Source organism: Zootoca vivipara, chromosome 4, assembly GCF_963506605.1.
Source record: "Zootoca vivipara chromosome 4, rZooViv1.1, whole genome shotgun sequence".
NCBI lineage: Eukaryota > Metazoa > Chordata > Lepidosauria > Squamata > Lacertidae > Zootoca > Zootoca vivipara.
Genome location: NC_083279.1, coordinates 74,510,146 through 74,535,162, shown reverse-complemented (window position 1 = coordinate 74,535,162; position 25,017 = coordinate 74,510,146). Strand labels below are relative to the sequence as shown.

General features: G+C 42.5%; 1 protein-coding gene across 1 annotated transcript in view; it reads left to right on the top strand.

Annotated features, from left to right (window-relative positions):
* The first annotated feature begins 1,013 nt into the window (after positions 1 to 1,013).
* Positions 1,014 to 25,017, top strand: part of IGSF11 (immunoglobulin superfamily member 11) — a 167,322-nt gene continuing 143,318 nt past the window's right edge. Inside the window, exon 1 of the mRNA XM_035114595.2 lies at positions 1,014 to 1,272. Within this exon, the coding sequence (XP_034970486.1) occupies positions 1,203 to 1,272 (70 nt within the window). The 5' untranslated portion in view covers positions 1,014 to 1,202. The remainder of the gene's footprint in view (positions 1,273 to 25,017) is intronic.

Here is a 25,017-nt window from a genome sequence, read left to right as displayed (position 1 = left end):
AGGCAACACTCTGCAGAGATGCGAATGGCTGATTTGGGTGATTTTTTTAAAAAATAGTTATTATTATTTTTAAATGCATACTTTGATGTCTCTCGTAACTCCCCCCCTCCTTCCCCACACATCTAAAACTGCTTTCGGTAAGCCCAAAGCTCCCTCAAGAGGAGCTCCGCACACACCCCCTACCCCCTAGCAATGCCCCGGCGGGCTCTTTTTTGCAATGTCACCGGGAGGAGAATGCAGGTGCAACTCCGGGGAACTGCTGCACGTGATCCCCGAGCGGCGCTCCGCCGTCGCCGAGGCTCCCGTGTGGGGGGGGGGGAGTTTCGACCACCTTTTCTTTCCCCCTAAAACACCCCGTCGGCCGAAGCAGCCTCGTCCCCCAACTTCAGCAGTTTTCCATCGCACGTGCGAGGCCGTTCTCTGGAGAGAGAGGCGAGTCAAAAGAAAAGAAAAACCCCTCCCTCTTCCATTTCAGGTGGTGCGTCGCCCCCCCCCCCCGCCAACCCACCTCAGCCCGTTTCCTGAGTCGCTGGTAACTCTCCCCAGGAACTTTCCGGCCCGCGCGCGGCTCCAAAAGCCCGCCTTTTTTAGGGGGGGGGGCGCGAAAACGGGCGTCGCTCGCCGGTTCGCCCTCAGGCGCCTGAGGCCCAGCGGGCCGGGCGCTTCCCCTCCTCCTCCCCACCATCCCGCCGCCCCACCCGGGGCAGCCCAAGCCAGGCTGGCGGGGGCGGCGGCGAGTGCGCGTGGCGCGGCCAAAGGCAAGCTGCCGCCGCTGCCGTTTCTCCTCCTCCTCCTCCTCCACCACCGCCGCCTCCTCCTCGTAGTCCTCCGGCGCCGTAGGAGCTCGGCGGGGCCGCCAGGCTGCGCTCTCGGGCCGGCTGCGAGCCTGGCTGCGTCCCCGGGCTGCCGGGGCTCCGGAGCGCACAGAGCCTCCCGGGGAGCAGGCGGTGCGAGAGCGGGCGGGCGGTCCCGGGACAGCGGCGGCGGCGGTGGCAGCAGCTGCTGCAGCGGGAGGAGCCGGAGCGGCTCGCTGCTGCAGCGGGAGCCGCCCCGGCTCGGAGCTCCGCTTGGCCGGGCTGCGGAGCGGCGAGGCACCTGGAGCCCCCCGGGGGGCGCCCGCTAGGCGAGCTGCCTGCCAGCCGAGGAAGCGCCGTCGGCCGCTGACCGAGGTGCCCTCGCTAGCTGCTCTCCCCGCGCCCGGCATGACTTGCAAGGGCTCGTCGGGCTGGGGGCTTTGGGTGGCCCCTTTGGCGGCGCTGCTGTCTCTGAGAGGTAAGCGGGGGTGCCTGGACGGGGCGGGCGGGGGGAAAGAAAGGCATGCAGCCTCCTCCCTCTCTTCCCTGCGCCGAATTCGAACTCGCAACTTTGGTGCTGCGGGGGTCGGGCGGAGCGGCGGCGTCCGGGACTCGGAGCCCAAGCCCAGGAGCCGGGCGCTTCTCGGGGAAGGCGGCTTTTTTATTTTGCTGAACCAAGCAAGTTGCTGTAAAGTCCCGGAGAGTGAGGAGTAAGTGTGCGAGGAGGGTTTCGTCCTCCTTAGCAGTGCCGCCTTAAGCGCCTCGATGCTTTTGCAGAATAATCAGAACCGCTCCCCTTGCCCTGCTTGTTTCTCCTCTGCAGAGCGTTGAAAGAGAGAATAATGTACTGTATACGGATTTTGAAAGGAGTTCTTTGTGTGTGTGTGTGTGAGAGAGAGAGAGAGAGAGAGAGAAAGAGAGAGGGAGAGAAAGTCCGTTCTGATCCAGCGACCTTTCAAGGGACTGTAGCTGTAGAAGTGGTTTTATTATAAGGAGCTGGGAAAGCCTTACTTTCTCCTGTAATGTTTCTCTTCCTCTCTTTTTGTAATGCAGAGGTATAAAGGTTGGCTGAGAGCTTATTTCCACCAGGCGTGGATAGGGTGTGTTTTCTGTTTCGTTTTAAGATGCGTGTTGGGCTGACAGTTTATATACAAAACACACACAAGCAAAATAACAGTATTTAATATTAAAGCGTAGTTTTACTGTGCCTCTTTTTTAAAAAGGGGGGGTTATAACCCAGAGGTCCACTTTCCCAGTTGTAGAACATGCAGTAATCTTTAAAAACTAAGCAATGCTCTCCACAGCCTTAGTCACTTCATTATTCTACATTGCAGATGCTTCATTTTTAGTGCTTCCTTCTTAATGCTGGACTTCCTTTAATTTTCAAGGTATTGACTTGAACACTGGTTCTTCTGAAAGCATGCGGGGAAGTTTGTTTTAGGAGAACTTTCTTGTTGAGAAGGACAGGAGCACTGAAAAGTGTATAAAGCCCTCCCAGGCAGCCCAAACCAACATGCTACAGAATTAAAGTTCACTTCGGGTTATTCCCAAATAAGACTGTAGCCCAGGATACCTGCATTTGATCTGATTTGATAGTTTATCCAGATTATTTACTGCTTTTATGCTAATTGTTTCTGTTTTAATACAACAAAATAGTCTTTGAAACACACATTCAAAAACAGTTTTTATACAATAGTAGAGTAACTATTTCTGTGTAATCTGTTTCAACCGTAAGTACTTGGATGTTCCAATCCTAGTGTCTTAAAACTTTAAAAAAGAAGTTTTGGTCTGTTAATTATAGGTAGCAATTATTGTACTCTGATAGAAAAGATTCAGTGTCTCTGACCATTTGTTCTAAAAAAATTTAACACAGTTGAAATCATTGGGGACAGAAATGTGAATCATTAATACCTCACTAAGATGGGCTAACAGATTTGTTTTAGCAATGTTTACATTTGTGTGTGACAAAATGATGCATTTCACTTTGGATTTCCATAGAGTTGAACTGTGCATGGATTGAACTCTAAATATACTTGGAAGCAACTAAATGAATCGAATGGGAGTTTCTTGCAGATGATCATGCTTAGGATCAGAGTGTGATACTGTTGTGCAGTTTACAAATGCTGGGAAGAACTGGGAGTCACAGAGTTATCTTCATTTCAACACTATCTCATGCCAACTGTTTACTGATGGGAGTTAAGAATTGTTTGTTTTTCTTAAGTTTTTAGAAATTTACAGGAATGCAGGGATCAGTTTTGCTATTGTGCTGGTTTGACTACATGCAACTATTAAGTAAGAGTCGCCATGCTCATAGTTATGTGTGAAGTGCTGAACTTTTACCACTCCTTGATACCTTTAGTGATTTAAAAGGAAGAGACGCATCTTGCTGTGGTGCAGTTTTTCAAGTCACATTGGGTATTTTAGTAAGTAAGGTATTTGTGACTCTGGTTTCTCCTCTTCTTCTTGGATTATGCGATTTGGTCACAACAGCATGTGGTGCGTTGGCAGGCGACTGTTGTGCTGCTGAAGCTTGAGAGTGAAGGACTCAGACCCCTGCTGCTATGATCCAGATGCAGAACTCCACCAGCCGCACTGCAATTGGTTTTGTGCCTTTGCCAATGCTCCCTTAATTCAGGTCTGCAGCACTCCCTTGTGCTTGTTATCAGTTTTGGGATTTCCTTAAACAGTTGTGCTAATGTTGAACCTCTGCTCAGCTTTCCTGGCTGTGCACGCACTATACATATTCTAAACACATTATTTCCCTCAAATAATTCTGGGCACTGTAGTTGGTTAAGCATTACCGGGATTGTAATCCTGCTTGCAGTAAACTACATACCAGTCCAGAATTATTTGTGGGAATGAATGTGTTTTAAATGTGCTTTAAATGTATATAGTATGTACACAGCCCCTAGTCTTGGTATGCAGTGTGTATAATGCTTCATTTCCACCCATTTCTTGTCCCCCTTGTATTTGAGCACCCTTAGCTGTTTACTCCTTGCAAGTGCTGTATGCTTATTCTGAAATTGGACAGAATGATAAGTGAGTTGGTCCACAACAGCCTTGCATTTAAGCACTTGCCTGGGAGCCATAGGTGATGAGACATGAAAGGCCACTGTCAGAATTGGATTGGCTGCTTCATTCCCATTATTTCACTTCCTTCCCAACTATGTCTGTGATGTGGCCGGCAGTGTTAGGGTTGGTAGTGCCCCTTCTCATTGCACAGATTAGCCCTAGTGAATAAAGTGAAATTTCAATTTGCAATTATGCTCAGTCTGTAAGGAGGCTGGTAACTTTCATAGACTTATTTATTTGGCTGTTTGGCATATGGCTCTTCAGCATCAGTTGAGTCTGTTGGAAAATGGTTTTAGGAGAGTCAAGGGTAGCTCCAGAGACACCCTTCATTTCTTGGACTGCCGCTGTCCTTCAACTCCAGTTAGCATAGCCAAGTGATCATTTATTATTAGAGTTGTAGTCCTAACACCAGTTGAAGTGCACCATGTTGGCTACCCCTGACTCTTAGGAGATGCGTGGGTGGTTGTCTGCAGTACTGCATGCTCTTTCCTAATTTTCCAAGCATTAGAAGCAACTCTTCTGTCGTCACAGAAGAGGGGTTTCCATAGGCATGAAGGCAATATTCATCTCCTACTCATGATCCCCAGCAGCTTGTATTCAGAGGCATACTGCCTCTGATACTTGAGCTGATAAATATAATTATAATTATTTATGAATTCATAAATCACCTTTTGCATGTGTCTCAAGGTGCTTTAAAGATATAACATAAAAACAGCTGATCATACGGTAGTTTTAAAACAGCACCCTAAATAACAAAAAATAGATGTTCATTTTGTATTCTTTTTAAGCCCAAGGCAAAGAGATATTTTCATCCTGGTAGAAGAGCTTGTTGAAACAAAAAATTCTTCAGTGGTCTCCAGAAAAGAACAGACAGTGGACATGTGTTGTATCTAAACAGGAATGCTGTTCCACCAAAGGGGCAGCCACCCTGAAAGCCCTGCTCCAAGTTACTGTGGAACAGGCTTCTGATATTTTTGGAAGTTGGAGGCAAAACTCCGGTTCAGAATGCAGTTATCTACTGGATCTATAAGGGGTAAGGTGGTATCTCAAGTAACCTAACCCTGAACTTTATATGTTAGTACCAAAACCTTAAACTTATCCTAGTTATGGATTGGCAGCCAGTGCAAATCGTGCAAACAAGGTGCTATATAGTGAAGGTGGTTTCCTGCCACCAGCAGCCTAGCCACCACATTCTGCACTAGTTGCAGCCTCCTGACCAACCTCAAGGGTAATCGGCATGACTGGTAGCCATTTCCTTATGAATTTGTCTAAAATTGATGATTTAAGGCCATCCAAGTTTGGTGACCATCAGTAACAACTTGTTTGAAGGCATTGCACAGGGCAACTACAGTACCAGTGAATTAGCTATTTGTGCGGCGGAATATTTAACACTTAGGTACGCAGCACAGTTCATTTGCTGGTGGGAAATTCAATGTGCCCAGAAGGGCATCCTTTAAAGAAGACTGCTGGACACAGGGCAGTAAATGGACAACAATTGTGTACTAAAGTGTTGTACTAAAAGTATATTGTACAGAAGGAACAACAGCAGGGAGGAAAGTACTGTACTGCTTCCAGTACACCATGGAACAGAATTTTATAGGAAGGGAAGTTACCCAAAGCTTCCTGACAAGAGTTGTAGACTGTCATGGATCTATTTCTGAACTAGAGAACAGCAAAGGCTGAATGACAGAAGGGAAGCACTGTTAAATATGGTGAGTATCAGAACAGTTTTCATCTTGACATTGGAAGGCTTAACATGGTGTACCAGAGCCTAGAAGTGCTGCAGGTCTTACTCAAATAGATGGGACTTGGCATTGATTTCAAGATTGCATTGTCCATTGGTCGGTATTTGTACCATCTATTTTAAAAGGAAGCAGCATTTCCCTCTTCACTAGTATCAAAGCCTTTTCAACAGTTATTCATCACTGTGCAGCAAAACAGATTTATACTTCCTTTTGTCTGTGTAAGCCACTCTCTCAATGCCTATATCAGTAGCAAAAATAATTACATGTTCTCGGTTTTTTTTGTCCAAGATTTTCTAATTATAAACCAATGCATTCAGAATGACGGCAGAATCAGCATGCCAGATCCAGGCTTCTGATACATCTGTAGAGACTATCTAGATCTGTTCTCTGTTAAGCAATGACAGTTTGGACAAATGGACACAATTGCTTGCAGAGTATGACACCATCCAGCTTTTAACTAATGTATGTACTGAGTAGTTAATGTATGGACTTTTTTTTTAAAAAAAAAATCTCCTTTGCCTCTTCCAGGGGGTGGGGTGGGTGGGATGTGGGAAGCAGACATTAAAAAAACAAACCTCTGTTCAAATACCATATCAGGATTTTTTTTTGTAATAAACTTATTTTTGAAACAAACTTTTATTTATTTACTCATAGTATGTATATGCTTGATATACATAGCAGTGGCATATGCTTTCAAAAGATATACAGTACAATCCACTTGAAATGTTTCTGAGCAGGCCTCCCAGTGATCTTTATTTTCTCTGTCCACCTGTGATTCTTTCTGCTGTGAATATCCCACCAAGGTTGTTCCCAGCCCTTACACCATCTCCATTCTACAAAAAAATATGAAATGTGTTAGTTGTGGTTTGGGCGCTATGGCTCATCAAACCTACTGGGAATAAAAATAAAAAATTCACTTTGAATGGTCGATGACCCTTTTCTGTGGCACTTAGGCAATACCATTTTTATACCTTATTTTGAAAGGGACCACAATTAGCTTTGTTTTGATACCAAAATAAACTAAATCGGTTGAAAAATAAGCGAAAAAGGAGGTTTTTTCTAAACTGACGCAGAAATTGCATTAGCCTAAATCACGTGAAAATAATAATAAAATTTTTTAATTCTCCGCCAAATTTTGGACCCAAAAATCTTTTAAAAATAATTTGATGTTATCTCAAAGGTAAAGGTAAAGGGACCTCTGACTATTAGGTCCAGTCGCGGACGACTCTGGGGTGGCGGCATTCAACTCGCTTTATTGACCGAGGAAGCCGGCATATAGCTTCCGGGTCGTGTGGCCAGCATGACTAAGCCGCTTCTGGCGAAGCAGCACAGCGCATGGAAACGCCGTTTACCTTCCCGCTGTAACGGTACCTATTTATCTACTTACACTTTGACGTGCTTTCGAACTGCTAGGTTGGCAGGAGCAGGGACCGAGCAACGGGAGCTCACCCCGTCGCGGGGATTCGAACCGCCGACCTTCTGACCCACAGCGCCACCCGCGTCCCTTATCTCATAGGTATCTACACATATATATTTTTTAAAGAAAATCTGAGTCGTGAGAGCACATGCACCAGGTGATTCGGCATGGAATGACCCATATGTGAGAACTTGTTCAACATTGTGACTTTAATCTGGGATAGTGTTGAGTTGCAATTGACTAGACTTGTTGTGTGTTCAGCAATGTCTACATTGAAAGCCGCTATGTAGCAATGGCAGCCTTTAATTTACTTTATGTATTGGCTGATACATGATGGCCAGCCAAAACATTCTATGCATTTTGTCTAAGCTATAGAGTATTCCATCTCCCTTGCATTGCCTTTTCCTCACTGCTTGGCAGAAAAGGTGATTACATTGTGCCCCAATCCCTTTAGAGTGGAACCTTGGTTTATGAACACCTCGGTTTATGAATTTTCGGTTTATGAACGCTGCGTACCCATCTGGAACGGATTAATTCATTTTCCATTACTTTCAATGGGAAAGCTTGCTTCAGTTTATGAACGCTTCAGTTTATGAACAGACTTCCGGAACCAATTACACCCATGCTTCAGTTTATGAACGCTTCAGTTTAAGTACTCCGCGGACCCGTCTGGAACGGATTAATCCACTTTCCATTACTTTCAATGGGAAAGTTTGCTTCAGTTTATGAAAGCTTACTCCGCGGACCGTCTGGAACGGATTAATTCACTTTCCATTACTTTCAATGGGAAAGTTCGCTTCAGTTTATGAACGCTTCAGTTTATGAACAGACTTCCGGAACCAATTGTGTTCATAAACCGAGGTACCACTGTAGTGGTATAGAGTACAAATGTTCAAATCTTTGTAACTTGGGGTGCTGTTTGCAAGGTCTCTTGGAGGAGAGGTAAAATAGCTTGCGTCCATATTTTGCAACAGAAGTAGGGGTACTCAGCAGTTCGGACTTGCAGTGGAATGAGTAGATGGCATATTCTTGGCTCCATGGTTCAAGTCTTAACCACTAGAGAACATTTTACATCTTATGGCAAAATAAGCAATATTCCCCCTGGTACCCCTTAGGGGATATTTAGCGACTTTTTCTGGTGACTCATCTATTTGTCAGGATGCTACTATTATACTTTTTAAAATACAGTATTCAAAAGTGCTTGTAAACAGTTTCTTTCAATGAGAATTGCACAAACAACATATTTGGAGTTCATCGGAGTGATAAGCTAGCTTTCTTTGCTTTTAAAAGCCTGCTCATGCCTTTGAAGAGCAATTAAGTTTTTGCTTTTGACGTTTCTGTTGGCATTGTTGCTCCAAAGTATTTACCTACTGTAGTCATTTGCTTTTGGAAAGTGCTTAATGTTTTCTTGAGAGATCGTTTATAGGTAAGAACTATATATGTGTGAATGAACATAGCTGGTGTGGTTAGGTGTGGGGATCACCACTGGTGCGCATCATTGTGGCAATCTGAAAATGGGAACATCATGTTCTTCCTTTCTGAGATTCTTAGTTCTGTGCCAAAGACTATTGTTTTCTCTTGATATGTTTTACTTTCAGTCAGTAGAGAAGAGTTGTCTACTGTGCTATCGAACACAATTTATGTTAAATACCTCAGAGCTGCCGGTGATCTCTCATATCTGCTTTAGCTTTATATATTCCCCCCATGAAAATGTGATAGTACAAGCAAGCTGACCATTCTGTGGTGACTAATGTAACATTTATAAGCTTCTTTACATAATATTTTGTGTTTCAGCTAATGGTATTGAGTATCAATTGCCATTAAACATTTTGTTAACTGCCTTGATCTTTCCTACAAAAATTATCAAGTAGTAGTACAGTAGTTTAAATACTTTCTTTTTATTGTGTATTGAAATATGTAACTAATGTAAAATTCTTGCAAGCTCAATATTTTTTCTTAGATTTTGTTGGGGGAAAATCATGTGCTTTTGTAACAAATGTAACACACTCAAGCAGCATAGGTTTTACTGTCTGAAACTCATCTGATTTTGTTCAGTTTTTTTGTTAAACATCCATTAGTTCAGTTGGTTAGATAGCGTAGTGAGTTTGATCCCCATACGGGCCACCTGCATATTCCTGCATTGCAAGGGAATGGACTAGATGACCCTTGTGGTTCCTTCCAACTCCACAATTCTATAAAATTTATTGTCAGCAAAACTGACAGTACAGTAGAGTACAGTACAGTAAAGGCTCATTAGCCTGTTCTCAGTTTTCTTGGAGAGGTCTTTAACTGCACTTTAGGGGGGGGGAATCAGAGAAATTCTGGGTCATCTCCATGTATGCGACACTTCTTGCATGTGGTTGTTTTACTCGCTTGTAAAATGCCATTTTGAAAAACAGTTGCCAATTAATGAAACTTTGGAAAATTACCTTTGAAATTATATAGAGCATGTTAACTACATATGAAAATGAAAATTGAGTCTATAGGTTGACATTTCTATGGAATTACCCAATATGACTTGATCAAAAGGCTCCCCAAGCAGTGTTCAAATAAAATTATAAATAAAACACAACTAATACCTTTAAATCAATTAAAAAGAATATACATAAAACTGTAATTAAAAACAAAGATAAAATATAGGTATTGAAATGTGTGTGTGTGCGCGCGCGCGCATGTTGAAAGGAATTTTGGGCTACAATTCCCAAATGCGTACATGGGGCTTTGAAGACATGGGTTGTGTGTTTGCTCCGGGAACTCTTGAACACTGCTATTTCTTTAATATATTTTATTATTTTATGGTAAAACATCAGACATTAACTATTTCTTGATATAGGGCTGCCTTCAGATGTCTTCTAAAAGTCAGATAGTTGTTTATTTCCTTGATATCTGATGGAAGGGCAATAGTTGTTTATTTCCTTGACATCTGATGGGAGGGCGTTCTACAGGGTGGGCGACACTACCGAGAAGGTGCTCTGCTTGGTTCCCTGTAACCTCATTTCTTGCAGTGAGGGAATCACCAGAAGGCCCTCAGAGCTGACCTCAGTGTCTGGATTGAACAATGGGGATGGCAACGCTCCTTCACGTATACTGGGCCGAGGCCGTTTAGGGTTTTAAAGGTCAGCACCAACACTTTGAATTGTGCTTGGAAACGTACTGAGAGCCAATGTAGGTCTTTTAGGATCAGTGTTATATGGTCTTGGTGGCCATTCCCAGTCACCAGTCTAGCTGCTGCATTCTGGATTAGTTGTACTTTCCGAGTTACCTTCAAAGGTAGCCCCACATAGAGTGCATTGCAGTAGTCTAAGCGGGAGATAGCAGGAGCAGTCCGCGGGCAGGTAGGGTCTCAGCCAGCATACCAGATGGAGCTGGTAGACAGCTGTCCTGGACACAGAGGAGTGGAATATGTATCCTAAAAATAAATAAATACTTAGGTTCTTGCTTTCAGCATTCATTTTCATTGGTCATTGATTTTTCTGTGTTGAGAGGAATTTAAATCCTTTTAAAATAATGGACAAAGTGAAGAGATGTTCTGAGCCCATCTAAATATGAAACAGTGCAATACTGGACATACATACTCAGAAGCAAGCCACATTGAATTCGGTGGTGCTTACTCCTAGGTAGGATTGCATCCTATATTGGGAGAAAACGTCTCTGCCCTGCCCCCATTACTTCTGATTTTTTTCGTTGCTTTTGCTTTTATGTTCACATTTCTGACAGTATAGTATTTTTTCCTACTCTTTCTGCTATGGCACTGCACATATTTGGTAGTAAATAGTCCATGATAAGGTAAAGGCTTTCGAGCCTTGAGTGGCTCGAAAGCAGTGAAGTTTGTATCTTTCAGTTCTAGCTTCTGCATACTTTTGACTTTGACTTTCTTCCTGTAATATTTCAGTGAGATTGCATAGGAGCGGAAAGATAAACATGTGCCAAAATCTTTGCAACATCAGATCCTTTGTGTGTGTTAAACTTCTTCAAATTGTCATTACCATACACATTTGATTTAATCTGCCTTCGTGTTGCCTGGATCCCTTGCTTTGTTAAATCAACATTTCCATAAAGGGAGACCTTGTGGGATTACTGTGTTTATAGGAATTGACGTTTTAGTCCTTTGGCCTTCTATGCTCTGGAATAATCTGTATTTTCCTACTGCAACAGCTTTAACGTGTTGGATAGGGAGAGGCGCTGCAGGATACCTTGTACCTCATGAAGGACAAATTGAGTTGTGAAGTCCAAAGCGGGGGCTATAAATACAACATTCTGGTTGTGCACTTGGTCAGTAGTGCTATCTGGATTCCCTGCTGCAGTTTAAAGTTGTTATTTGGTGTAGATCTTAGAGGTACTTGAACTGGTGACACCCAAGTTGTTCAGGCAGATGTAGAGAAATACTCCATGTTGGTGTTTTCAAACTGGGAACATCCCTTTAAGGAAAACATGTAGAATTATTCTAGATATAATTATTGGCATTTTATTTTATGACTATTGCTTCCTGCCTCTTCAGATCAATAAAATAAAATTAGCTTACTCCAAATCCTAATGCAGAAAACATTTGTATATACCCCTGTGCTCATTAATTTTTTTATTGTGTGCTGAATATGTAATATTTAACCATACACTCCTGTTTTGGCACATCACTGGTAGAACTCTTTATTTTTGCACTGGTATGAGTGCAGCCTCCTTGCTATTTTTATCCAAGAGTCTTTGGCTGCCATCCTAAATGTACTTATTTCAAAGTAAATTTCAGAGAAATCAATGGGATTCGCTTGCAAGTAAATGTGGTGTAGAACCAAGGTGCCAACCTCGTTTATCCATAACTTGTTTTTATAACTTTGCAGACTAGAGCTGTTGCAGCTCTAAACAGACTTACAAAGTGTAAGTCCCTTGGAACTAAGAGGGGTTTACTTTTGAGCAAAGATGCTTAGGAACACGCTATAGGACAGTAGTTTCCCACCGTTTCTAAGATGCAGCTTTTTTTCTACTCTTACACTTTAATGATGGGTTCGTGATATGCCTAAACTGTTATTTTTTAAGAACATAAGAATAGCCTGCTGGATCAGGCCAGTGGCCCATCTAGTCCAGCTTCCTGTTCTCACAGTGGCCAACCAGATGCCTGTGGGAAACCAGCGAGCGGAACATGAACACATGAGCACTCTCCCCTCCCATGCCATCCAGCAACTGGTTTTTGGAAGCATTGCTGCCTCCAACTGTGTAGGTAGAGCATAGCCATCATGGCCAGAAGCCATTGATAACCCCCTCCTTTGTCCAATACTCTTTTAAAGCAATCCAAATTGGTGGCCTTCTCTTTAGGCTGCTGCTGTTATATTGCACTGCAAGGGTGAAATCAGTAGCTAAGAGCTGGTGGGTGGGACCAAGAACCTTGGGGCTACCATCTTTCACTCAGATACCTAAAAATTCTTCATCTGGCTAAAACTGATAATATTTTTGGCTATTCCCTGTCTTTAGATAACAAAGAGTTGTCACATTTTTGGATTCACCCCATTTCCCCACATCCACAAGATACAGAAACTCCTTTCAGAGCTTGAAGGGATGTAAAACCAAGAGGCCAAACTGCCATTCCTGTACAATGTGTTATGAGCATCCATGTTTTAATGCTGGTTTGTCCATGTAATTTATTTTTGAATATATCTAAAACTATAGCTTAGATTACCATTTCAAGCACTTTATGTTTTAACCAAATAGGGCTTAATGGACTGTAAGTCCCAGCAACCTTTTGAAATATCTGCTAACATTCAGTACTATGATTTAGTATCTGCTATAAGTGAGAGAGTGGTTTTGTTGTTGTTAACACTCTGTTGGTAGTTGTTTGCATTCCCACAAGGAGCAGCATCCTGCTCTGGTGCCTGTGTGGTCCAACATTTATTAAGCCTACAAAACATACGTTGGAACTTAATTTTATTTTGTATACCGAGAGCAATTTTCACAGCAGTCTTATGGAGCAGCAGTGCATTACAGTGAACATTTGAGTAAATCTTTGCAAGTTGTAGTCTCAGATCATAAGTTTGCATCAACCCTTCTTCCTGTGACACCTTAATCCTCTGGTACTGTTTTATTAACTGAAAGAAGTAATAGATCTGGAGTGTAACGCTTTCCCAGAATGCTCTGTGTACAGACAAATGTGGGAAGATCATTTTGCTTTCCTGCACTGTCCAGGTTCATAATTGCATCTTTTATTTCTCTAACTTCCAGGGAATATTGATGATCACATCATTCATTCTTCTCTTTCTGTTTTTTTTTTAAATGAATGTAATGTGTACGGTAGTTGATTTCATGATCTTCAAACCATTTATATTAGAGTATACCCACTGAAAGAAAAGGATTTACATCAGGCTATATCACTTCAGGACTTTTATTCTTCTTGGACTAATAAGAATTTGGGGGAAACCCCTCAAAGATGCTCCCCCCCTCCCGAATATTCATAGTGCTCCCACATTCCATTGGGACATGTTTTTGAAGTTCACTTATATTGGATTTAGGCTGTGTTTCTTGAAAAGAGCACCCAAAATCTTTCAGCTGCATTTCAACCTGGTGCCACCCAAATTTTATGGTCTACAGCTCCCATCACTTGCAACCAGCATAGCAAATGGGAATTATAGCCCAATGCATTTGGATGGCACCAGGCTGGCAAAGGCTACTCTTGCGTGTTTCATTGGTACTCTATAGTGCTTAAGATCTTGGTTAGGACTGGCATGCCTAGCTCACTCAAAGCTGATTTAAACATAGTGGTGAGTTGCACATAGTTTTACCCACATACTTAGAAAATGCAACTGGAGATTGTTGTCTGCTGTAGAAGATGTGGCTTTTGGGGGCTGGGTTAATCTTTTCTGCTCCAGCAGGGCCAGCCAGAGACATTTTGGTGCTGTGTGCAAAAGGCCGTGACCATCCACACCATAGATCTGGGTCCCCACCACTCCCCCCCCCCAGTGTCGTGCCCCCACTACTGCCAGCCCTGTCATTGGAACTATACTCTCATTTGCAGCTACTCCCATGCTGCCACGATATTGCAGCAGAAAGGTGCAGTGGTGAGGGCCATACCTGCCAAGTTCTGGCCTGGAAAATAAGGGATTGGACTGGAAGTAGCAGACTCAGTAGTGCTGCCGCCATTTTGGAACTAGGCGGAACATGCTCAGAAGTGACTTTTGATGCTGCTGTGCCCAGGTCCAAAATGGCCACCGCACCAGAAGTCACGCTGCAGCCATTTTGGAAATGGGCAGAGCAGCATCAAAAGTCGCTTCTGAGCATGCTCTGCCCAGTTCCAAAATGGCCGCCACGCCAGAATAAACTGGGGAAAAACAAAAAAAATCCGTTTTTTCGGCTGAGCCTGCTTCTTATATACAGAATTGTTTAATGCAGTGTTATGTGCCAGGTTCTGTAAAACAAAGCTGCACTTCTGGATATGGCTTACCAGGCATTTAGGGATCCTTTAGGATAAAAACCCCCCCACCTCTGTAGAGATGTAAATGTTTGTGTGAGGGTTTTTTATGGCTTTGGTAAAGCTTACAGTGTAAATGTTGAAACTGCTTGTTAGGGAAAGGGAATCTATCAAGTGTATTCAGTAAAGAACTGCAGTTGGTGAGTTTACACACTGCTTGTTGCAGAGGAGACGGTGTTTATCTGAGCTACTTTATGTGTTTACTGCATTATTCCTGCATCTTGTTCAGTATAATGTTTATAGTTGTTCATAACAGTTCCTGTAGCTGGAAACAATTAACTTCACTGACATGGAAATAAAGCTTGTTTGTGGCAGTATTCGAAACTCCCATTGTTCTAGGCGCATTTCGAGACAGGGAATTTCATTAGCGCAAGCAGTTTCTGAGCTCTGGGTGCAGTACTGCGCCTAAGATTTCAGATTAAAACTACAGAGTAGAAGGAAAGGAGGATTTTTTTCTGCCTCCCCAATTCTAGCTACTCTCTGAAGACTGGAGAAGAGACCCTCTTAAGATTATTAGAGGGGGTGGGCAGGGGAAGGAGTAGACCATATGAAAAATGAACATAATATTTTAGCTGCAGTTCATTCATTTTCAGCTTTGTATTGTTATAAAAAAGACATACCTAGACATTCTGTTGTTGCACCCATAACCTAGGTTTAAAGTGCCATTTAGCTCCTCGCTTTCATAGCTCAGTTTCTAACGCTGCTTTGTAGTTATTATGGCCTGTGACAAGGCAGAGGAAGAGGAACAGCTGAAAAGTATTGTGGCCTTAATGGATCAGATTCTTGAGCTTGGTCTTGGAATCTATCTTTGAAAAAAGCTTTGGACAGGCCTCACTTTTACCACCCAGGAGCTTGGACTATTAATGCGAGCCTCTCTTAGGAAGAATGAATTAGGCTACAACCCTAATCCTGCTTACCTGGGAGTAAGACCAATTGCATTTAGTAGGATGTATTTCTGAGTAGACATGGTTAGGATTAGGGATGGGGGAATCTCTCAGTGAAAGCTTTTTAAAAAATGCCTTATGAAAGTTTCATCAACATTTTCATGTGAATTTATCCGAATGTATACATTCTTGGAAGCAATTTCCCCTCATTAATATATGCACTTTCATGTATACTTTACCCTATAGTGCCGCATTACTTCGCTGGAGAATTGCATTGAAAAAGTTAGAGAAGCATGACGTTTTGAAGTATATCTGTGTTTTGGTTTGTGTATTGTTTCAGAAAGTGTAAATTGGATAGGCTTATCTTTAAATGGAAGGACAGATCGCCGAAGAATTGATGCTTTTGAATTATGGTGCTGGAGGAGACTCTTGAGAGTCCCATGGACTGCAAGAAGATCAAACCTATCCATTCTGAAGGAAATCAGCCCTGGGTGCTCACTGGAAGGACAGATCCTGAAGCTGAGGCTGAAGCTGGCCACCTCATGAGAAGAGAAGACTCCCTGGAAAAGACCCTGATGTTAGGAAAGATTGAGGGCACAAGGAGAAGGGGATGACAGAGGACGAGATGGTTGGACAGTGTTCTTGAAGCTATGAACATGAGTCTGACCAAACTGTGGGAGGCAGTGGAAGACAGGAGTGCCTGGTGTGCTCTGCTCCATGGGGTCACAAAGAGTCGGACACGACTAAATGACTAAACAACAACAACAACATCTTTAAATGTGGACTAAACCAAATTTTGCCCCCATCTCTAGGATTGTACTGTAAGATGTTTATAGAAATGACTTTTATATACTAAATGTAACTAGAAAATTATATATTTCAAAATGCTGGCATGTGTTGAGCTTGGAATCCCCCTCCCCAATTCTTCTGAGTTAAGGTTCTCTTCCATCTTATTCTCATTTTCCTCTTGCACTTGGAATGCTGGGGTCATGCTCATCCAAAAGTGCCATGAAATAACAGTGCTTCTTGCCCCACCTCTGCCTACTTCTTCAGATGTATTGGCTCCCTTGGTACCCAAACCATTACCAATCAGTGAAATGGGATGTTCTGCAGTGAATCACTTTTAGCTCTTAGGATGATATTTTAGCCATCTTCTGCCTTGTTAACATAAGGGTTAAATTTCTGCTGGTTCTGGATTAGAGGGAGGATGTATCAGAAGTGTACAGATGATTTGTGGGGCTGCTGTCAGAATCTCATGACCAGAATAGACCAAGGAGACCTTGGCTCACTGTCAAGAGGAACAAAATAGCCCAAGTCTTTGTCTATTGGTTTGTCAAGGGCAGTCCCTTGCTCTGCCCTTGAAACAGCTGGTATGCCTCTGGCCTTTCTTACAGGACTCATCCATAATCAGGATCTCCCATCACCATGCTGTTTGCCCATGATGCAAATGATTTTCCTCTTGTTAAGTTGGGTGATGCTAACTTACATGCCATATTAGCAGCAATATTGCTTGTGTAATTTTTGGATATGTGGTGCATCTATTTTCTTGTGAATTCTGTTGTTCTCTTTATATTCTACTTTCTATATCATCATTTTTAAACAACAACAACAACAACAAAAACTACCCTGATATTTATAGTACCTGTTTTTCACCAATCAGACTGAAGTTTCATCTTTTATATTTAAATGCAACCTGTGATAGATGCAAACAGCTCCTGCAGTGTGTAAGAAACCTGATTTGGAATACTGACCTCTCTGGGCAAGAGTGGGGGGTTCAGGCTCCCTGTATCCATGTTCCCTTGCTGCAACTTAGTTGAAACAGCCCTTATAGCATCAGCAGTATCTTGATGTAATTGACAAGAGGTGCCGGATGCTTGCTGAGTCAGTGAGGTGTGTGCTTGCCAAGTGACTGCAGCAGAATGGAGGCTTTAGCTTGCCTCCAATGGAGCAAAATTGTCTAGTTTTTTTATGTGCCATCTTAACTTTGGTCTCCTTTCTACCATGATATAAGGATTGGCAATATTTACACTTGAGTGTGGAGCAAGAGAGAGAGACGGTGGAAGGACAATAAATAATGAGGCCTTGGTTCTTGGTTTTGCTATCGTGGTAAACAAAATCATTCTCTCTCCTGCTACCTGAACTTGGGCTGAATTCTGTGGCATGAGGAATGATGATGTACTGACAACCAAACCAATTCATAAAAGCAATGACTCTTCTAACAACAACACACTCAGTTGGTGTGCCAAACTTGAATTCAGGTTTTGGGGTGTAAAATGTGCATCTTTTTCCTTGTACATTTTGTAGCATGGTAATCAAATGCCTTGTTTTAGCTACAGCTCTCCTCTTTTTCATATTATGTAGCTCAAGGTAGCATATGTCTTGATGTGAGATTTCTCTTTATAATGCAAGTTGCCCTTCTGGGAGCAAACAATAAATTTCATGCTATTATGAACCTCATTCACTTAGATTAATTCTGGACAGATCTGTGCTGACTTTTTTTGTCTGTGAAAATTTTCAGGGTAAACAGGGGGAGTGGGTCCAGGGACTTCATTATTTCCTGAAACTCCTTTACTGTACATCTTTACATGTTGGCTGTTTTGTACCAGCTCCTATCCCTCCCTGCTTCTGTGGTTGGTGTGGCAAATTATTTTCTCTTTTGACTTTTTGTGGGGTGAAGATGGGTTTGCAAACAGGGTAGAAAATTCACAGCATTGCTTTCTTCCCCTTGTCTATTCTGAGTGAGGATGAGAATCACGGCCTTTGCTCTGAAATGGGTGATGTAGAGTGAACAGAGCTGGAGACGTTTTCAGTGAAGTAGGCAGGACAAAATGTACCATCCTGTATACAACTTGGTCCAGATTTTGATTCACTCCTTGTAAGATGGAATGGACTCCCATAGCAGGTACCAAATTAGCATTGTTGGGTATACAGATGATTCTCTGATAACTACGGTAATGATTGTAATTAGTTTTGCATGTCACTGAAAAAAAAAAACTTGGCCTGCAATTTTCAACAGAAATTAAGTCACTTAAACTGGGCTTGTTTGATTTCAGCTTTAATTTGTCCCTCTAGTCATGTCTCCTCCTGCCTCTAATGTAGGTGCAAGAGAGAGGTGTTTTCAAAATATAATGTGTGATGTTCCAGGACTAAATGCATGTATATTAAAAAAAATTCTGTCTAGTATTCAGGCCATGCCCATCCTGTGAGTTGTCTTCTTTTTGCTGCACTCTTAGGTTTATGTTGTTAATAGCATATCTTGCATTTTGTTGCCTGCACCTCCCTGCACTCTATGAAGCTGGACAGTTGGCTCCTCTAACTGGTTATGTGAGTTATCTGAATTCTTTCTCCCCCTCCCTCTGCCACACTCCTTCCTTTTCTTAAGAAAAACAACAACCTTCTGTTGGTAAGAATTGGACATCTGCAGCTAAGCATTATTTATGAATTAGTCTGCTTTTTTGTATTTTCTAGTAAATTAGCCTCGGTGCCAGATTTTGGGGGCACTGTTAATAGGCAGTAAATTGTCAGTCATGTTTTTATTTTGCCCCTCAAAGGAACACAATTTGTATTGTCTGCCTCAGGCTCAAAAATGTCTTGTTCCACCTCTGGTGAAATTTTGTCCATCTTCAAACTGGGTCAGTTTTCAGCATGATAACACTACATTACACATGCTTACACACATCCCCAGGTGTTCTCATTACAGACAAAGCAGCATTCACAAACAAATAGCGAAGCTGAGCTTCACATAGTCTTTTACATATTACTTCTGATAACTAATTGTGTATCTGGCTGATAAAAGATGAGTAGCATGGATGAAAACACTGTGGTTGTTTCTTAAAACAGTGGTATCTTATCTCTGCCCTACACTTAACTGTCTTTTAAAAGCTATACATTAAATGGGGCCTGCATTTTCTACCTACTGTGCTAGGCACCACTTCCTAGCTGAGTAATTTCTGTAAATACAGGGCAATTGTTGCAGTGTTAATGGCTCTCTAAGCATGCAGACTGGTGCTCCCAGGCATTTTACACTTCGTGGGGAAGTTAGTATCCTCCTGGCTTGAAAGTGGATGGTACTGCAACAGCCGGTTCTGTCCATTTGGTCCCAGCAGGCTCTGATATACTCAGGCATAGGTGTTAACTTTTAAGAAGCCAAAACTAGATGTGTTATTTATAAGTGTTGCTATTAGGGACAACCATACTTAAGAGATTTATTTCAAAGCAGTGATCAGCCTCAATTCCCATCTGCAAAATGGGAATAGCCTTAGGGACTGCCTTCCCATATGAATTTATCTGAATACTTAGATCAACATTAGAGGAAGGAACTCTGACCACCTGCTCTCTGAGGTTGACACATAAGGTCATAGTCTAGCATAGTGCCTGGATGCTATGCAGTGCTACTACCCTACTATGTCTGAATTAAAGCCCATGGTGTATACAGTGGTACCTCGGTTTACAAACACAATTGGTTCCGGAAATCTGTACTTAACCTGAAGCGAACTTTCCCATTGAAAGTAATGGAAAGTGGATTAATCTGTTCCAGACGGGTCTGCGGAGTACTCAACCTGAAGCGTACTTAACCCGAGGTATGAGCGTAATTGGTTCCGGAAGTCCGTACTTAATCTGAAGCATACTTAACCTGAAGCAAACTTTCCCATTGAAAGTAATGGAAAGTGGATTAATCCGTTCCAGACAGGTCCGCAGAGTACTTAAACTGAAAATACTCAAACCGAGGCGTACTTAAACCAAGGAATGACTGTAATGGATGCCCAAAAAAGCAGGTAGGATGTAGCATCGGAAATGGCAGGACCTTGGATAGCTCCATTAACCTGGCAGAACCTGGAAAGCAAGCATCTGGTAAAATCTGAAGGCCCCCTCCCAACTCTCTGTGTGTGATGTAGCCTGCAATATGCCACTGATGCAACAGTAGTGCATTAGCAAAAATAGTGTATTAGCATACCATCTGAACTTCATTTCACTTTATTTGTTGGTTTGAGATACCTCTCCAGTGTTACCACATTATTGCTGCCTAGAAGGGAACTCTTGCACTGCAGTGGTACCTCAAGTTACAAACGCCTCAGGTTACAAACGCCTCAGGTTACAAACTCTGCTAAACTGGAAGAGTTACGTTGAGTTGAGAACTTTGCCCCAGGATTAGAACGGAAATCTTGTGCCGGTGGTGCAGCAGCAGCAAGAGGCCCCATTAGCGAAAGCACGCCTCTAGTTAAGAACAGTTTCAGGTTAAGAACAGACCTCCGGAATGAATTAAGTTCGTAACTAAAGATACCACTGTATAGCGCAACAGAAGCAGGACAAAAAACTAAAGCAGGATTTTTTAGTTAAACTATTTCAGCATGAAGTTGTGGGAAATGCACTGGCTGGAAAGTACACCCACCCCTAATTTTTTTGAAGACACAAATGGTGTTTTTTTCACAATTAGTTTTTATTGTTTTAAATATGACAAATATAAAATTACTGAACAGAGTAAAACCAAGAAATATACAAGCTGTTGTAGACCACATTCTTTGATGTAAAGTAGGAATAATGACATGAGAGAAGTCAAAGCATGCCATCCAATTAACACTCTATGATGTTGCTTCCCTCTCCATAGCGAAAATTAGAGACTAGGGGCTGACATGCAACTTTCTGTTAACAATCTGAAATGGGAAACCACACTTTTTTTTTAAATAATCCTCCTCCTTTGAAGTGCCCCTGACTTCTCTTGCATTTTAAAAGCACAATAGACTATACCCAGTCCATCCATCTTTTTGTTAGTTGCTCTCCATATTCTTTCCAGTGAAGCATGACCTCTGTATCCTCACTGCTAGTATCAGTGTCATTACCTCTCTAAAACACATTGAGGGGTTTAAATTACTTTCAGGTAACAGGAGGGTGTCCCCCAGGTCTGGAATGAGAAGCTGTCCTGTGATATTAGAGCCCGTGGAGAAGATCTGATCTGAATATCTCTTTATATGGGTACATTCCCTCCACAAATGCAAAAGGGATCCATTCTCCCCACATCCCCTCGAACACAGCAGTGAAATGACTGCATTGAAAAAGAGAAGTTTTACCGGGGTCCAATGTCAGTTTCTGGGCTAAATGCAGGGTTTTCATCCTGATGCTTAAAGTCATATGTAGTTTAGATCTTGTTCTGAAATAATGTGTACAGTCATACCTCAGTTTAAGTCTGCTGCGGTTTGAGTATTCTCGGTTTGAGTACTCCGCGGACCCGGAAGTGTTTACTTCTGGGTTCCGCGACACGTGGATGTGCAGAAGCAATCTGTGCAGCGCACACATGCGCAGAAATGCTATATCGGCGCTTTGCGCACACGCAGAAGAGGGGCTCCGTTTAAGTACTGCTCGGGGAGCGAATAGCTCCCCGGAACGAATTGCGTCCTTAAACTGAGGTACCACTGTACTCACTTTGTTTCCCCTCTTTACCTTGAGATAATCCAAAGAAGTTATTCTACAACTGCTTAAGTACAGTGGGTGGTTCTCATGCTTGGGTAGCCACTGTGGTGCCTGCCAGATGATGTCGGACTACAACTCCCATAAGTCCCAGCTGGCATGACCAATGGTCAGGGATGATGGGAGTTGTAGTCCCAACAAATCTAGAAGGCACCACATTTGCTAATCCTGCTATAAAGACTTTTAACTTTTTTGTCATGGCACAGTAGTTTTGGAAAACACTGCCCAAAGATGCTCTCAGGGCATCCCCTCTTCTGATATTTGAGAAGCAGGTTGAAAAATAGGCCTTATTTCAAGAAGATTTTAACTGAGTTGGCTTTAAACTGGAGAAATGCTTTTTTAAATCCTTGCCATATTTATTTTTGGTTTTTACTATTGATTTTTATTGTTTATTGTTTTTATTGACTTGTTCCTTTTTTCCCTCCTGCAAACTTAAGAGAACTGTGGCTTTGGAGTGCAGGTTTAATAAATTAATAGTAAATAAATGCTAAATCATTCCTCTTCTGTTTGTAAAGGTAGTATTTACTGGATTATTATTGATTTTCCCCTCCCAAATGCATATTTTTTAGAAGAGTTGCTAAATGATGCAACGTTGTGCTTACAAATATTGGTAGTATGGGAAGCATTCCAAAGAAAAGTGGATGAATTGCACCCTGGGACTCCCTGCAGATGGGTGTCTGAAAGCCTCTGGTTTTGTGGACTGTACAGTACTGCTTGTGCTAGTCTTGCAGTTGCTTCTTTTACTGCTCATGGAAAGGCAGGAGACAAGCATTTGCTGTGGATCCTGGCCAAGGTGTAGCTAAATTTTTAGTTGTGACTAAGGGATTATGGAAGTTGGAGCCCAATAATATTAGGAGGACCTGGCTGTCTAACCCATTTTGATAATTTAAGTCTGTGGTACAGGGATCTGGGACCAAAGAGGAAACTCCTGAAAATGAGCCAGCAGAATAAATTGGCTTCGTGAAGTACATAGTTTCTCTTACCCCCCCCCCTCTTCACCACCACACCTTGAGTTTCAACATAATTCCTTGCTGTATTAAATGTAATTTAGACTGTAAGCTCCTTGGGTTACTGGCAGTGCAGGATTTATATGTAAAACAACCAACAAGTGTGTATTATTACAATGCCAAGTTACTGTTAACAGAAGTGCCAGGACTTGGCAATTTAGCTGATACCTACTAGATTTAGGATTAAGACTACCAGCCTCTGTGATAGACACTTGTTATACTTTATTAATTACACTTAATTCAGAGAAATAAAACAGTAGTGCCTTGTTTGGGTTGGGCTTAATTTATAGAGTACTGCTCGACTTTTGTTCATTTGTAAAATACTTTTTCTTGACCGCAACAGTGAATGTCTGTCTTTTGTAGGTGATGTACAAATTCTTGGAAATAGCAATGAACTTTCATATTTTATTTTAAGAAGAGCAGAGTTGGACCAATATTAGTTGGTCTTTAAGGTGCTACTGAAGGAATTTTTTTTATTTTACAATATTAGAATAGTTGTGCAAAATTATCCAGTGAATAAATAGATGTTTGTTTCATCTATTTTTCTTCAGGCACAAGACTCCAGATGCTTCCTATTTGCTGTTAAAAATATCTTTCAAGAGAAGAACTTATTAATCAAAGCTTATTTAGAAATAGGAGAGGTATTTTGCTATAGTCATAATTCTTGAGAGCTGCTTTTGGCATTTCCCAAAGGCACTATATGCTCACGGGTTTTTTAGACTTGGAACAGCAGACCCTCAGGCCTTATCACAAGTTGCTTTTGTAAATCTCTTATATGTTGCAGAGGGACAGCTGCTTGGACACATCCAAAGGCTCATCATTGCAGGGATAGCTAAGTCCTATGGGTCTCTTGACATTGGGCTAGGTGTGCATTTTGGTATGGCTTATGGGTTGTATCAAATGCTTGTGCCAAGGGGAAGGCAGCTTGTGCAACCAATTTTCCTGTTCCCTTCTACTTCCTCAAAGGTCTCCTCTGAAGGTTGGAGATATCTTGAAAGATATGGGCTGTGTTGTATGAAGTTGCCTGAAACTAAGTGTAGGAACCTGTATAAGGCAACAGGTTCCTCCATTCTTGCCATTAAGCTTCTTAAGGAACATACTACCAGGTAGAAGTGTAGATTCCTATGGAAGTTTTTTGTTGTCTTGTACATTGGGATTAAGGGACCCAGGTGGCGCTGTGGGTTAAACCACAGAGTCTGGGGCTTGCTGATCAGAAGGTCGGCGGTTCGAATCCCTGTGATGGGGTGAGCTCCCGTTGCTCGGTCCCAGCTCCTGCCCACCTAGCAGTTCGAAAGCATGTCAAAATGCAAGTAGATAAATAGGAACTGCTCCAGCGGGAAGGTAAACGGCGTTTCCGTGCGCTGCTCTGGTTCGCCAGAAGCAGCTTTGTCATGCTGGCCACATGACCCGGAAGCTGTCTGCTGACAAACGCCGGCTCCCTCGGCCTATAGAGCGAGATGAGTGCCGCAACCCCAGAGTCAGACACGACTGGACTTGATGGTCAGGTGCCCCTTTACCTTTACCTTACATTGGGATTAGATGTGCTTCAGGATGTTAAGTGGCTGACACTTTTCCAGTGGTCTGATGAAAGGCACATAATACATAGGCCTACCGTACTCACCCTCCTTGAAGGTGCCAAAGCCACTTGTATCTTGGCTTTACCTACCAGGATTGAAGTTCTAGGGGTTGCAGATTTGGCCCCACGGGCCTTCCCATTCTGCCATTAAGCCTGCTTTCCCAAAATCATGCCCACTTGTCCCACACCTGCTGTTATATGTCATGTCAAGTGGGGGCCAGTAGAGACACAGCTGGATCCTGTGGCTAGAAATGAAGGTTAAGCTTCCTGTACATCAGCTGATGGACAGGGTGTTCAGTCCAGCTCAGTTTGTGTTCCAAGTGAGTTAACCACAGGGGACTCAACTGGTGCAACCAAACACTGCAGAACAAAGGATTGAACTCCCTGCTCATCAGCTTGATCACTATCTTGCTCCACTCTGGTTGGCCAACGTTGAGTGTCCATCTCTGAGTAAACTGTTTATAAATAGGTTTCACTGTAAGACTGTCAAATTACTCCATGGCTAAGGTGAAATTCTGAACTCAAATCATGCAGGCCCACATCTAGTTTCTAGTCCAAACTACTAGGAAAACCCATTGATTACAAATATACATATCAAGCAAATTAATGTTTA